Below are 16,064 nucleotides of genomic sequence, written 5' to 3'. Positions count from 1 at the left end.
TTGTCAAACTTCTGAGAACAAAAAAAACTAATGTTTGTTTTTCAACTTTGCACCAAATTTCCTGAAAATCTGTTTTTGCAGAAGAAACAAACAAACGAATTGGATCAACTACATAACTTCAATAAACCAGCTCATGAACGAATGAATAAACCAGACAAACGGTGCCAATACACCCGTGAGACTGAACCAGACTGTCCCCCCCGCAGACCCTCTCCTCCTGCCCTCTGACCTTTGTCGGCTCTCTGATAAGCGAGACGCAGCAGTGAGGTCGCTTCCTCTGCGAGCGAACACACGAGCTATTTGCTAATCAACAGAATGGAGTCGGCTAAGTAGACTAAGCTATTAATGGGATTACTGGACTATTTATAGGCTGGGGGGGGGGGGGGGCTGCTGCAGAGTAAGCTAAACATACCAGCACACAGATATATTCAAGCCTCTGAACCACCAGCTACTGTTCGGCTCGTCATTGTGCATCACAAAGGCTTCAGGAGCAGCAGCTCTGATTGGCCGTTCAGCTTAAAGGTGAGATTCTAAATTTCTCTTATTGTCAGCAATTAATTGATCCTACTAACGACAGCCTGATATTCTTTTTCTTCTGTGCCACAGCTCGACTGTCCTGCTGCAAATGTGGATTCATCCGCCGCTGAAAACAGTCCCACTGCTGGTTTTATGGCAATAAAATTATATGGTTTGTTAAATATGAACTATCCTTTAAAGTAAATGCAATAAAATGCTATTAATCAATATCATGGAAATACAAAAACAAACCAACAGACAGGAAGTTATAAAATCTCCATTTTTTATTTGGTTGAATTTCATAGTAACTCATTTACAGATCGTCCACAGGGAACCACGACGGTGAGAAAAACCTTCATCTACACCGATGAAACGTCTTCGTAAAGTTCTTCTAAAGTTCACGTTAATGCTTCATGTCACTCAACAGAAGTACAGCAACTTGGGCAGATTGTCCAACTGGTCAACTGAGCGCAACGGGAACACAGAAAAAATCATCCATCTGTTCCTGGAAGAATGTTAGCTGCATGCTAACTGTCTTAGCATATATTAGCATTAGGCTAACAGGTTAGCAGAGAGCATTCAAGCCAGTACTTCAGAGCAGACACAGAAATGATTTTAGAGTCTGCGCTCGTCATTTCAAACTCAAGCTGACCGCCAACTCTTCTACTGTTATTAAAGTCAAACGATGGTATTTCTATGCGACAAATAAAAAAAATCATAAAAATGTATGTACACTGTTAAAAGAGACATTAATTCATAAAACTTCCGTTAACAATAAGGAATTCTGTCCGTTATTCTTCTGTTTTATGAGTTATTTACAACAATTACAAAAATAATAAATAATGTCTTCTTTCCGTGCTCCACGGCCTCGTCGCGTTACGCTTCACTGATTGGATTTGAGAGGATCTGAAAAAAGACAAAAATAATTATTCCTGAAATGTTACGGGACGCTTTTCAAACGGCGGGTTTTGGCTGCTGATGGTCAAAAACTCGATGACGCGACGACCTTCGGGCTCGCAGACCGAATCCATCGAAGCCAAAGAAAAGCGATGGAGATGTTTGTCTGAGCTGGTTTGTAATTCACAAAATGACACAAAGAGTTTGGCTGCTGCTCCGACGTGGAGGTCGACTGCAGCTCACGGGTAATATTGAGGACTTTTAGCAGCTGAGAGACGAGTTTAACTGCGTGTGTGTCGCTTTTCAGCGGTGCATCTGAAGCCTTCACAGGCTATGACCTTTATTTATTGTGAGAAGAACAAAGTTCACTCTGCCACCACAGAGGGAGAACACTTCGCTTAAAAACTGCAAAAACGTACCAACAAATACTCCACAGTAGAATAACTCTCCACAGCACATCAACAAGTAAAGTAAACAATCTTAAAGGTTTGTTTAGCTTAGTTAAGCTTAGTTTAGCTTGAATAAATTGGATTTTAAGGAACAGGTCAACATTATGGGAAATACACTTTTCTGCTTTCTTGCTGAGACTAAGATGAGAATATCAACACTCCTCTCATGTCTGTACAGTCTGTATGAAGCTACAGCCAGCAGATGCTTAGCTTAGCTTAGCTTAGCTTAGCATAGAGACTGGAAACAGGGGGAAACAGCTAGCCTGGCTCTGTGTGAAGGTTAATCCTGCCAATTAACATGTTGTATCTCATTTAAATAAGACAAAAAACAAAACAAGCTGTGAGCTGTTACTACTGGCTCTGTGCTGGACTGTCTCTTAGCCGGGAACAGCGTCCAGGAAGAGAAAAAGCACATTTCCCACAGTGTCAAACTGTTCCTTTAGTAGTGTTTAATCACCCTGCGATGCAGATTTGGCTTCACCATATTAGACTGTAGCGTCAGCGTCCATCCCGTCACATCAGAGGACTCAGTTTGTAGATTTATGGTGCGTTTCAACAAACCAGAAATGCTGATAGTCAGGTGAGACGATGTTAAAGTGGCACAAATGCTCACAGGATTAATAATCATGTTCCAGACGTAAAGTGCGTTGAACCTCGAAGCACCTGTGATGTAAGCAACTAAACATGAAAACGTTGGAGGACAGTATGCGCCCACTCCAGTAAACATTACGTAACACTGTTCACGTGCTATCGACTGTTGGCAACAGTTTATTCCTTTGAACTCGTTAGATTTAATTCAAACTGAGGGGAAAACACGCCTGAACGCAGCCTGTCGCCGCTCTGAACAGCCTTATTTACACATCAGTCACCACAGAAGTCCGTTTAAATCCTGATGACAGCTGTCGTGACCTGTGGCAGTAACAGTTAACAACAATTAGTCAATTAATGGATCAAGTTAATTGATTAATCATTTCGTACGTTAAGCAAAAATGCAGAATATTCTCGAGTTCCAGTTTCTCAATGAACACTTGCTGCTTAAGGACAGAAAACTAAAAGTCTTTGCGTTCTGGACTGTTTGTTGGACAACTGAAGACATCACCTTGGGCTCTGGGAAACCGTGGCGGCCATTTTTCAGTGTTTTCTGGCATGAAGACGAAGTGATGAAGCGAGTAAATAACCGTTAGCTGCAACCTTGACGTCAACCATGAAGACAACTGGGTGACTGCTCCTGTGCATCAAACGAGAGTGAGTGACTTTCAGTACATGCTAAAACAACAACACTGATCCAGATTCACTAAAGGTTTGCACGGGGAAAAGCAAGAATAAATGACCCGACCAGCAAACGGGCGAACGGAGCCTCTTTTCCAGCTGTGGTCATGCACTCGCCAACAGCCGCAGAACACACGTGCACACGAGAGCCGTTTCGCTGGTCAAGGCACATCACTGTCACCATGGTGTCAGGGAGAGTGAAAAGAAGATTCATGGGGAAAAGATGCAGGACTTAACGGATCAGTCCTCCGGCTGAAGTAAGAGTGGCAGAAAGACTGTTTGCTCAGCGCTCCGTCAAACAGACAGAAACTAATTAGCATAGCATAACGTGGCTTCAGTGCAAAGTGAAAACGTCATCAGCAGATCGCCGTGCAGTGCAGTCTGAGTGAATCTGGACCTGAACTTATCAAGCAACCGTGACGTTGATGGTTTCTGTAGTTCTGGAGGTTTAGAGGTACGATTACAGATTTACAACCTGAACAGAGGCTTAAAGAAACAACAGAAGAACCAAATGGAACAGACCCGCTTCACAAGGTGCATAGACCCAAATGCATATTATACAAAGCACTGACAAGCTGAGCGGTGGCTTCCAGAGCAAACTGCATTTCAGGAGACTGTCGGCCTGGACCGGAGCACCGCGGGTCGGCAGGCTACATGGAGCTGTCGCCTTTGGTCTGACTGCAGCGCGAGAGGGATCAGAACGATGCAGATCGGACAAAACATAACTGAACAGTTATCGTCTGGTTTACACTTTAATGTAGCTTTTTTCCTTGTATGGCGTCTGTCATTGTCCATTCAGTCAACAGATTACGCTGCGGGTTGTTTTTTCTAGCAGAGGGCGGCGCACGATGACAGACAGGCTGGTGTGTGTGTGTGTGTGTGTGTAACCAGAGTCTGTACAGGCAGTTCTGTCATGTTTTGTGGTTTGGGGTGTGTACTGTATTCCAGTGCTGTACAGTGGGGGGGGGCATGCATCTGAAAAAACAAAAACAACGCATGCACGTTGGGGCAGGGAGCCTGGACTCTACTCCTGATCCATGCTCCGAATCTTCAGCTCCAGGTTTTGGCTCAGACATCAAACATCATCCGTCACGTCTGCTGCCACACATCTCCTCTTCGCTCTCCCTCCTTCGCTTTTATGTCTTTGTGTGGAAAGTAGAAGTGTCCCGATTGAAAGCTTTGCTGTGAAGTGACATGAAGGGGGGGGGGGCTCCACACCCACACCCACACCCACATCGTCGTGCTGCTGGCGTCTGATGATGGCATCCAGATCCGTACTGGAGTAATTTTACCAAAAACCCTCATTGGGTTTCTTTCCAGAACGAGTTAAAGGGGGAGAAATGTAAGAAAAGCAGTGCTCCTGCTGGTGACCTTCGGAGTCCAAGATGGAGGGAGACGGAGACAGAATAGAAAAGATAATTCCAGTCCTGCTCTGGACAGCAGATGAGGGATGACGATCATCGCTCCAGGCTGCGTTGGCCCTCGTATCACCCAGTGTTTGCCATCTTCCTGCCCAGTGTCACATCCTTACTGGTTGTGATGGTATGATAAGAACAGGTTAGTAAGGAGTCCAGGCATGCTGGATGACTGAGCTGCTCGCCCCGGCTAGGGCTAAAGTGAGGGGGCCTTTATTTTCAGTGAGGTGTCTTAGTGTTTTCAGAGCCCAGCTCGTAGATTAATTTGCATGAATTCTCCCCCATAAGTTGAGTTCGGGGGGGGGGGGGTGCAAGAGCCTCTAGTGCCCACTTCACAGGTGTCGTCCAGTGGGTAGATCAGGTAGGTTGGGGGGTCGGTGTGGAGGCGTGGGCCTGGGCTGGCTGGTGGCTTTGGGCTGGTTGATCTCTGCGTCGCTGGCAGCAGTCGAATGTGGCTGGATCGTATCAGGGGCTCGAGAGGCTGAAGAGGGACAAGAGTGGAGGTCAAAGAGACAGACTGAACTCAGCATGAAACGAACAAACGTGGAGCTTCTATCTGATGCTCTACCCTGCATGTGCACAAATAACAAACATCCATCCAATAATAACAATAATAAAATACCAGTCAGACTCTTTCCTACCTGCTTCTGCTAGTTGAGGCTCGTCCACGCTGTCACTTTCCTGTGGGAGGAGACAAAGACGCTCACGTCACCACAACATCAAACAGTTAGAGTTGGTCAAAATGCCTATTTTCATACAGCACCCACAGCGTTCAGGTCTTCAGCTGTAAACCAGCAGGAAACAGAGCAACGACAGTAAATAAACTCAATGATTAAATCACATGAAGTCTTGTGTTTGGTACATGTTAGTGGACATGCAGTGTGAGGAGCTTTGAAGACATGTCTGACAAACACAACAAAGATCTGATCACTGACGTGACACCACACGTTTCCTTCTTCAGTCTTCTGTCTCCACATGGTGAAAGCAAAGATTTTCCAGTCTGTCATCAACACGACATCCAGTACAAGCTGCACAATACAAAAGACTGAAGCTGCAGTCAGTAACTCAGCCATGCTTAATGTAACACTGACAGCAGCCATATGGACAGCACGAGACAACATGCACGCACAGGACGGCGACTGGGGCGGGAGACGTGTGGCGGCGGTCACTGGACAGCACGGGCGCTTTGTTACGGATGAGTGAAGCAGCAGCGATGAGCCACGAACAGCCAGCAACAACCAAGGATGAGGACAAAACGGATGGACGGACGATGAGACACAGAAATGAGACGAGGCGGCTCTTACGAGTCATTTTGACTCTGGTAAGGTCTCCCCGGGGTTTTCTTCCCCTGCTGGACTGGGCGGCGACTGGGGCTCAGCTGGAGGCATTGGCATCGGCATCGGCAGGGGGATGGGCTGACTCTGGCCTTCTGGGCTTTCTGGACCCACATTAGACGTGGGCTGGCCTATGATAACTGTGTAACCTGTTGGATTGGAGCATGAAAACACGAATCCTGCAGCGTGAGAGAGACGTTAAATTCACTGGTGAAGTCACAGGAAGCCCTTCTTCTTTTACTTTCTACAGCAGTTTTCCTGCAGACGCTGTTTGCACATTAATAGACTTCAAGCTGTTAATTAAAAGTTTCATAAGCATTGAAATGCGACAGCATGTGGAGCAACTGGCACAGAGAAAAACTGTTCTTCTGTTTCAGAATGAAGCACGTTTCTGTCTGGAGGACGGGAAAGTGATCGCAGTCAGCCATCATGTCTGCGCTCTGCCAAACTCACCTGTTCTGGTATGGCCATTAGCTTATGGGGGCTAATGTTTGCTAATATTAACGAACACTTACATATGCAGACTTGTACCTTTGTAGAATATGTAGATACTCGTGTTGAGGTAATAAAACTGCATCGTCATGGTCTGAATTTAGCCTCCTCGCTCTCTGCCCATGTTTCATGTGCATCACTGAGATCGACTCACAGATAAGTCGGCTGGATTACAGCCACAATGCTAAGCTAAGCATTGGAAAGCACAGCGAGCCATCGGCTCGGGAAGCTGTGCTGCTGAAGCTGCTGAGGCACAAACAGGTTATTTTAATGTTTCTCCTCCATGAAGGACAACCACAAAAAAGCCGTGACCGATGTGCAGGAATCCTGCTACGAGTCCAAAACGCCTCTGGCCTTTAACGCTGCCTCCAAGATTTGAGCACAGTCAGACACTGGACACGAAACACTGAAATGTCCAGTAACAAACTCTGACTGAGATGTAGGAATATGGAGGATCTCCAGGACTGAAACGTGTAACTTTCTCTCTTCACACTAAAGCTTCTGGTTACTTGATTGTAAAGAGATGAATGTGAAGTGTAAACGTGTGACCGTCTCTCACCTCCGTCCTGCTCTGCTTTGATTTGGGCCTCCAGGTCTTCAGGGTCCACGTACTGGTAGTTCTCGTCGTCGTCTGGTGGTTTACATTTGCCACAGCAGAAACAGCAGCAGCAGCAGCAGCAGCAGCAGGTGAACAGTGTACAGCACAGAACCAGACCCTGCAGGAAGGAACAAGCAAACGGTGCAACCTTCAAACCACGTTCAGCCAAATGACAGCAAACGGTCGATCGAACGGTCCTTCAAACCCTTCACCACAGTGACTTCAGACCAGCCCTCAGAATAATCACGTTTCAAGTCCACACAGAGTGAAAGCAAACCAAAGCACCAACCTTAAACCACCATTTGGACATGAGGAAGTAATATTTGACGCTCTCCTCTCCGAACTGTTCGGACACGTAAAGGCCCATGGAGCCATACTCGTCATAGATCTTCCTCTTGGTCTCGTCATTTAAAATAGAGTTGGCGTTGTTGATCTCCTTAAACTTCTCCGCCGCCTCCGGGTTGTCCGGGTTCTTGTCTGGGTGGTACTTCAATGCTAGCTTCCTGACAGGAGACAAGAGCACACGTGGAAATGAAATAACGCGAAGTGAAACAGAGGAAAATTAAGGAAAGGATTAAGAGAAGGGAGGAGGGCTCCGGCTGATCAAAGCCATTTTTACTGTCTATTAAAAGGATCGAGTATCAATCGATGGAGGTGTAAAGATGGCGTGCCCGGCCCGGCAGCGCTAACCAGACGACCAATAATGAAAATAACCATTATTTGCTTATTAGCATATGCTTTCGTGTCAGCTCGTCTTCGTCTCTGAACAGCTCCAATGATCTCACCACTTATGAGGGGGGATTTGCCGACACAATCAGGAGCAGGATTACACACATTAAAGCAAAGGATTAAGGAAATACCTAAAGTAATAATTACAACACGGCTAGCGTGGCTGCTCTGGAGAATCTAATCCTTTCTGAAGTGACAGCTGAGACGGCTTCATCGGACTAATGTCTCCCATTACTGGACGCTCAGACTGCTCACCTGTACGCCTTCTTGATGTCCTCAGGCGACGCTCCTTTCTCCAGGCCTAGCACCTTGTACACGCTCTCCCCAGCGGTGGACATCTTCCTTTGGGGACGGGAGGAGTTCGGTTCAGCCATGGCTCACCTCTGTCGCAGAGAGAAGATAAACAGAGTCAGAAGATGTCCTAAGATGATGAGTTTGATGTTATTAACTGCTGCTGAGGGCTGAGACATCCAGAGCTGCAGCCTCTCCACACAGCTCACCAGCCAGCCTGAAACGCCCTGTTTCAAGTTCCCAGCACTGCTGTTTACCAAAGGAGCAGCCGGGCTGGTGTATAACTGCTCAGCAGCTCCAGTCAGCAGGCATGACGGGCTTCAGAAATGTACACAGAGCTGCAGGGCTGAACGATGCATAAGAACTCAGGCTTTAAGCTCTAAAGTGCTCAGAAGACCAAAGACATCAAGCAACACCTGCTGGAAATGAAACGATCTGGAAACTTTGCTTCTGCAGTAGCAAAATATGGACAGCAACAAGAAAATAAAGCGCTAAAACAGAGCAAGTCTGTTAATACAAACACAACAAGCTACTCGGACGAGGTTAACATTGTCCCGTCTGGTCTTGTGTAAACCAGATATTACACGTTATTAAATAAGACACTGATCATAAAATGCAGTGTTTTGTACTATTGCACATTAGAAAATCTATACATGCACAGTAAAATATGGATATAATGGACATCAGCAAATGTTAAACATAAATAAGGCAGTAAATCAAGTGAGTCACTGGTTCTTTGAGATGCTTTTGAAATTATGACGAACAACCACGATAAGAAGCAAAGACCCAGAGACGTGTCTATGAGCCATGAGGAGGACTTCCTCCTCTTCCTCCCCCTGTTAACAAAGAGCAGGATTACCACGTTAATTCCCATATAAACCAGTCACTCTGGATTTGTGGAGGGGGGGCTTCTCGTGAGCTTACAGTGCTGAGTGAACAGCATCATGAGAAGATTTTCATCAGCACAAGAGATTCTCCTTCCTGAGAAGTGAGCGGTGTCCTCCGTGCAGAAATCTTTATTACAGATAAAATCATCAGGGACATTAATGCTGCAGCTGAGAGATAAAATATTTATTATTGCACTTCATTATGTTGTTGTTAGTTGACAGGTAGTCTGACAGTGACGGTCAGCACTGATGGAAGCTGCTGCTTCTCACTCTTTGATTCAGTTTTTTAATTAAAACCAGAGCAGCCTTGACTGAGCAGATGATTTTTTCCATTGATTTATTAATAATTCACTCATTTAATGTCAAAACAAGTCCATCAATACAAAACTCAAACGTGTCTGTGATCCAAACGAGAGAAAAGCTGCAAATATTTAAGTTAAACAGTTAATCAATTAGTCATTTAGGCTGATTCGGGGGATGGTCCCACACACGTGATGCAGCTGCACTGACTTTAATTAGGGAGGGTTTAAACAGCTGGAGAGGGACGAGGAGAGAGATGCCGGAGGACAGACGTGAGAAGACAACATGCTTTTAGTCTGTCAGCAGGTAGAATAAGAGGCAGATCTCAGCTGATCTGCTTACAGTGAAATTAGATGGCAGTTCTCAGAAATCAAACACACAATCTCCATCCTTTGTGTTCACCCCTGATCTGCGAGCAAAAAGAAGAGTTCATGGTTCCAAGAGTTCAGCGCATCACACCGACCTCCTAGATTTACCAAGACCGGACCAGACTTGCTGGACAATAAAAACAAAAAGGACGACTGTGTGGGATTCAGAGGCTTCAAGTGTGACGTTGCAGACTGCAATCAACTGAACACCCCTCGCCTCACCCTCCCCTTCCAAGTGTGCAGGAGAAAGCCACTAAAAACGCGATAAAAAGGCCCTCTCTGGAGTTTGGTTTGTCCGTTCTGGGCTACTGTACAAACACGGCAGTGCAACATGGTGGACCCCATGAAAGAGGACCCAAAGAACCAGGGGACAAAAGCACAGATTCTTATTTCCAGGTGACTGAAAACATGACTATGAATATTATTTTCCACGTCTGCTGACAGATTTGCTTAAATCCTGCACACTGCACCTTTAATTACACCCATAATCACCACTGTTTCATAACTACAGGCGATGACTTACAGTGTGGGTCAATAGCTTGGAATTGGTGCTGCGCAATTACAATATACAGAGGGATTTCTATTGAACTACTGCACGCGCACACACACACACACACACACACACACACACACACACACTCTCTTACTCAGCCATACAAATAATGCTGTGCGGGTCGTTGACTAAAGAAGATTACAGTTTGCTGATCTCACAGATTACTTGTTCGAGTCCATGTCAGAGAGGGCCAATGTCCTGGTCAGAGTCTGGCTAGACAGCCCAGCCCAGCACACACACACACACACACACACACACACACACACACACACACACACACACACACACACACACACACACACACACACACACACACCGTGACAAACTCAACTGAAAGTGTCCACAGATCTTTATTTCTGTGTCTGATGCATCATGGGAGGGAGCGCACACACACAGAGGGAGTTAAAGAGGATGCTAACGTTCTGTACAGCAGGCTGAACCGCCGCCTCCACGAGGGAAAAAATCTGTGAAAGTGAAGCAATAGTAACACAACAGCCTTATTTTCTGGCATATGGCAGCTAATTTGCTTTGGATTTGTTTTGTTATTGCAAAGTGAGCAGATTTGCATGAGATTAAAAACGTTGCAGTTATTACAAATCACACAGCGGCTAACGGTGGAGCAGCGCGAGCAGGGCCTCTGTCATCCCAGCTGACCATCGGAAAGACGTCTGCTCTCCGTGTCAAACAGTAAACTCAGAGAGAAGAGCCGGTGGATCCACGGCGGTCCCCACGGCGAAGGGTTGTCGGGGGGTACAGGAAGGACAAAGGAAAGACTACAGAAAGGTTCATGATGGTACAGACTGATCCAGACACGCTGTGACAGAACAGTGGTACATCTTGTTTGTCAGATTTCCCTGTAAAACACTGAACTTTATTATCTTCTGAGGCCAGTTACAGCTCGTTCAATGACGGCAAGCCGAGCGGCCGCCCACAGGTGGCGCGTCGCTCCATTCAAATCCCGATTATTTACAGTTTGCTATAATAAGATTGCCGTCCTGAGGGCATCTTTTGGGGGAAACTCTGCTGCGTGCAGTGAACGTCGTGCTCATATCGCTCAATATCTCTCAAAAGGTGGACGACATGCAGCCCGACGTTCCTGCAAAATAGCTTCTGGATACTCAGATATACTCTGTAGATGCTACATACCGTTTCATCACAAGACAGACTGTCCAATATGATGTATGTATGTACAACATAAATGACTAATACACAGGCCTGACCGGGTGAAACCTTCCTTTCATGCTTCTCAAAAAGGTGGGAATAGTTGAGTGCAGTACAAGTACAAGCCGACCACCAGAGCGAGAATGTATGTATGAGAATATAGAGGCAGACAGATGAATTAGTCCAAATCCAGATTGAAAGTTTTGTTTTTAATGAGAAAAGGCCCAGAATCAAGTTCTCGTGCTGCTTCAGTGAAACAGAAACCAGATTTGCTTCTGTTAGCTGTCATCCGATTAGAGAGCCTCCTGTTGTGAAAACAGACCGTAAGCTTTACACCGCTGACATGTGTTTGGAATCAGAAAAGATGGAGTGCAAGTCACTTTTTTTGGATAACGGTTTGCAAAATGGCTTCAAATGTCAATATCAACTGTGGGGGATGGACAAAATATCAATACTGTTACTTCCTCTTGTGATTCGAATCGACACCAAATGTCAGTGTTATCATTAAAACATGCAGCCGCTCTAAACCCTGGAATCATTTGCCTTTTTAGCGTTTAGCGTTCCTTCAGACGCTGTGATGCATCGTGGATGATTGAATGCATGAAGTATCGCAGAATCGCTGTATCGTGACAGTTTTGTGTCGTACCTAATTTACTTAAGAATGACGCTGCTGCTCTGGCAAACATGCAGTGATATTAAGCTGCATACAACAAAAAAAAGTTAAGAATAAATAGGGAAGTGAAAAGAGGCTGAATGAGTTTTTCGTATATAATGTAAAAGTGAGATGTGAGAGGTAACAGACAGCACAGCTGGGGGAATATTACAGATTGCACAGCAGAACGTGTTCGTCACTGCACCATAATTGGGGCATAAAGTTAGTTGACAGACTGTGTAAGAAGAGATTCCATCCAGAAATTATCGATGCATCCACTTGATTTTGATGACCACTTAACTCAAAAACACTGGAGATGATCAAACATTTGATGCTTCCAGCTCCTCAAGAGTGACAATCAGCCGCTTTTCCTTTGTTATTTCACATATATTACATGTTTGAGCCTTAGCAGAAGCTGTGACAGCATCATTTCAATGAGCATCTGCGTGTTCTGGACATCAACAGCACCAGAGTCTTGCATGAAGTGCACGTGACAAAACGAGAACCTGCTCAGGATGTTGATCAGAATAAACCCTGCGAAGATGTCGCCACAAAGACCTTTATTTTGTGAACGATGGAGACGCTGCAGGCCCAGATGGCACGCCCGCTGAAGCCAAGAAAGCTGATGTAAATACTCCAAACTCTCCAAACATGCTGCACAAACCACCGGGCAGCCTGGCAGGAGGAGCAGGTCCATGGAAGAGGCCTTAACACACTTGCTTTCCTCATAAACCTTCAAGACCACCGGGCTCCTGCACCGATCAAAGTGCCACCCTGCAGCTCACACTGGAGCCATCGATCGAGTATCAGCCGGGCTGTTAGGTTAATTAGCTAACTGCAGTCGCTGTGGTGCAGACTATAAAAACAGCCCTGACTGCACGCATGCAAATGGCTCTCATTTATCACGCTAACGAGGCCGAGGGTATGAAAATGAACCATAACACAACAGCAGTCCAGTACAGCCACTAAAACTAGAGACAGAGACACACTGAGTCTTTTGTCTTCCTCTCCAAACAGCTGACTGGGACTCTTTTGTACTCCAAGTTCTATGAAGTGCAGATATTAATCTAACTTTAGCCACTATGCAGCGTGCTTTTCAGCTGAAGGGCCGTCAGCTGACAGACAAAAGGAGGAAATGAGGCTATCAGAGTATCTGTTTGCATGTGTTTAAGGTTAGATTGAAAACTTGAGACCGTGCTAGTCGTTGATAAGAAACAGAGAGAGGCTTGCAGCAGTAAAACTGATATGGAAACTGGTGTTTTACATATTCTGAATTAATCATTATTTAGTTGTTTTGTAGTTTGATAAAAATGTAAAAGTATGTCACTTAAACATCAAGCTTGCTCAATCACTGATACAGCTAATGTGACGAAGAGAAACATCTCAAAAATCCCACTGAAAGCACAGAAAAACAGCAGAAGCAACGAGAAGATTAGTCACAAACAGACGCTCAGCGGGACTGACTCAAACACGTTCAGCCAGATATTTGTTCAGTCTCACACTGAACGACTGCGACAAAACCGTCTTCTGAGATGTTTAGCCAGTTTATCAGAATCAGAAAGACCCATATATATCAACAAATCTGCACACAAAGCCACTTAATCTACTGTTCAGGTCCATTTTTAGACACTTAAATCATCATTTTCAAAAGGCTATTATTATAACAGAACATTAAACTCTAAAGACATCAAAGTCCTATTTTGTGCCGGTTCAACGAGGCATTTTTACTGCTGGAGGCAGAGGTGCTTGTCAGAAATCCACAAATTAGAAAAATCATGCCAAGACAAAGAGCAACAACTCCCACGAAAAGTCTCTCAGTGACGACTGAAGATAGACTGTTCATCTTAAAATAGCTCTCTCCCCTTTATTGTTAAAAATAACAAAGCTTTTCTAAGGTGGGCGACATGTTAACTGTGTAATCACAGCTGCCGAGGCCAAGCAGCCCAAAGCTCCTACAAAACAGATCAGCCAGACAGTTTAACAATAGAAATGACTGTGAAATACACAGGTTTGAGTGGGTACTGCCCCCCTTTAAGGTTTCTTACAAAGGTGGGAACAGCTGGGTGAGACGAGACCAACACAAGTCAAATCTACAAGATCGAACTAAGCCAAAAAATTACTGTAGATATTTCAGTGTGCACTTTCTATAAGCCAATAATTAAGGATTAACTGCAGCACAGCAATGCAAAACATATGTTTGACGTCATTTAGAGTCTCATTTAAAATCATCAGACCTGCTAAATATTACTTTTTATAACAGGATTAAGAGGTTGCACCAGTTTATCACCCTTTGCTGCTTGTTAAGAAACTATAAGAAATAACATCTGCATTTTTACATACAGGCATGGATAACACAGTATGATGGAGGCAGGCTTCACCCTCAGGAAGTGTCTCCAGCAGACTCTGACCAAGGCTCTGCCTGCAATGCTGCGTTTGCTTATGGTCAGTAAAAAGTGAGAAATGCCACCTTAAAATGAAATGTGAAGCCGCTGACTGTGTGGGCACATCATAAATGTGAATTAGATTTATATGGTGCAATCTATGGGCGAGGCAAGTTCAGGTCAGAAGCTGGAGTTTGCAAAAGTTCTGACTTGCAGCAGGTTAACAGTGTCATTTATAAGCAAACTGATCTGAGAAGAAGAGGAGGCAGCACAGAGAGGAAGGTGCGTCCTGGGAGACCGGATTCAGGGCAAGAAAAACTCCATTTGCATAATTAGGTCATTAAATCAGGCGTGAATGTACACAAACTACAGATGCTCGCTAGTTTTAGGCTGCGACGCGTGTCTCCGTATTAAATACTCACAGAAGTTAACAGACGGGTGATTTAACGATGCTCTGATCGAACAGACACGTCGGTCTGGGATAAAAACCGGCTGGTTTTGGGGATAATGGTCCGGTATGACGGAGGAAGGAATGCCGCGTGATAGTCGTCTGTTTGTCCTTGTGGAGCCCTAATCCTTTGCTAATCTCCCTGCACATGGAGAAATACTTTCTATTTTACATGAATTTTTGGTTATTCATAAATAATCATTTTAACGGTTTCACTGAAGGACTCGTGTTTCGTCTCGTTCTGTCAAGTTCCTTCTCTCCGGGTTTCTTACTGTAATTATTCACAGAAACGGATAACGGTAAACAGGTAACGTCACCTAGCCGTTAGCTAACCTAACTGCTAGACCATACAGGTGACACCTGACCACTAAATTTATTTTATCCAAGTCAAGACTTCAGGAATAAAAGTATAAAAATGTCACTGGCCCGTTTTATTGAACTACCTGCTAGCCCGTAGTAGCCCCGATACCACTGAAGCGTTAAGACAAAGATAAACCAAACTGCATTTGAAAATCTATCAATTTAATGTATCATAACTTGCATGTGCAACGCGCAAATTTTAAAATTCGACTTAAGGGAGTCCGTGCATATGCTACGATTCAGCGCAAACCAAACACATGCATGCGTTTTATATTCCCACAGATGTCCAAATCCTTCCAAGCAGTGGTCTATAACCGTTTGCTGCCACCGCCCTCCAATTTTGTACTGTTAAACTTATGAAAATGGCTTTATACGGCATATTATCAATTGTCAGATATCAAAACGTATATTAACGTTTCATAAAATGTTTTGAATAATTTTACAGTCTCTCGGTAATAAAGTTGTAGTACCTTTGTTGTCAAGCAAGTCAACCTTAAACTGACAGATTTTTGAATGGAGTTCGGCGAACGTCACCGTGACAGCCATACACTGTTAGCTAACATCATGCTAACTGATGTGGTACTGCGGAAATGTCTTACCTTGTGCAAACTGAACACTGTATATCTCGCTGTAAGGTTTGGTGGATCATAGAGGCATCCGGTTTAATGTCTTAACTCTCAATTTAAGGGCTCATATTAGCCCGGTAACAGAGAAGTAAAAGCCTGCCCGCCTGCCGTGGCCGCCGGGTCGCTTCTTCGTGTATAACTCAGCCTGCCACAGGAGGACCTGCGCGGTGATTGGCTGATTCCTCCTTCCAGGAAATGAAAGAGGAGGGGATGTTGCTTTCAAGGTTTCGTCCAAAATCCACCTTTTAAGCGCTTAAGCTAATATTAAAACCAGATGATTTTTTTATTTCACAAATTACTCATCACAGAGCTGATATGCAGCAGCTGAAGAATAAAGA

General features: G+C 44.8%; 1 protein-coding gene across 3 annotated transcripts; it reads right to left on the bottom strand.

The window, feature by feature from the left end:
* Window positions 1–781: 781 nt before the first annotated feature.
* dnajc5ga (DnaJ (Hsp40) homolog, subfamily C, member 5 gamma a) lies at window positions 782–15,899 on the bottom strand. Of its 3 annotated transcripts, none has more exons than XM_076756101.1 (7): window positions 15,700–15,899; window positions 7,955–8,082; window positions 7,260–7,473; window positions 6,932–7,088; window positions 5,851–6,029; window positions 5,188–5,227; window positions 782–5,027 (listed from the first exon to the last, which is right to left on the bottom strand). In XM_076756101.1, the coding sequence occupies exons 2-5, from the start codon at window positions 8,071–8,073 to the stop codon at window positions 5,854–5,856; spliced, it is 666 nt and encodes a 221-aa protein (XP_076612216.1). In that variant the 5' UTR covers window positions 8,074–8,082; window positions 15,700–15,899; the 3' UTR covers window positions 782–5,027; window positions 5,188–5,227; window positions 5,851–5,853. The 3 variants fall into 3 exon arrangements, with proteins under 3 accessions (XP_076612216.1, XP_076612217.1, XP_076612219.1); XM_076756102.1 differs by lacking the exon at window positions 15,700–15,899 and adding an exon at window positions 14,715–14,951; XM_076756104.1 differs by lacking the exon at window positions 5,851–6,029 and having other exon boundaries at window positions 15,700–15,864.
* Window positions 15,900–16,064: the final 165 nt, after the last annotated feature.

Source organism: Chaetodon auriga, chromosome 18 (assembly GCF_051107435.1).
Source record: "Chaetodon auriga isolate fChaAug3 chromosome 18, fChaAug3.hap1, whole genome shotgun sequence".
Lineage (NCBI taxonomy): Eukaryota > Metazoa > Chordata > Actinopteri > Chaetodontiformes > Chaetodontidae > Chaetodon > Chaetodon auriga.
This window is presented reverse-complemented; position numbering and strand designations above follow the sequence as displayed.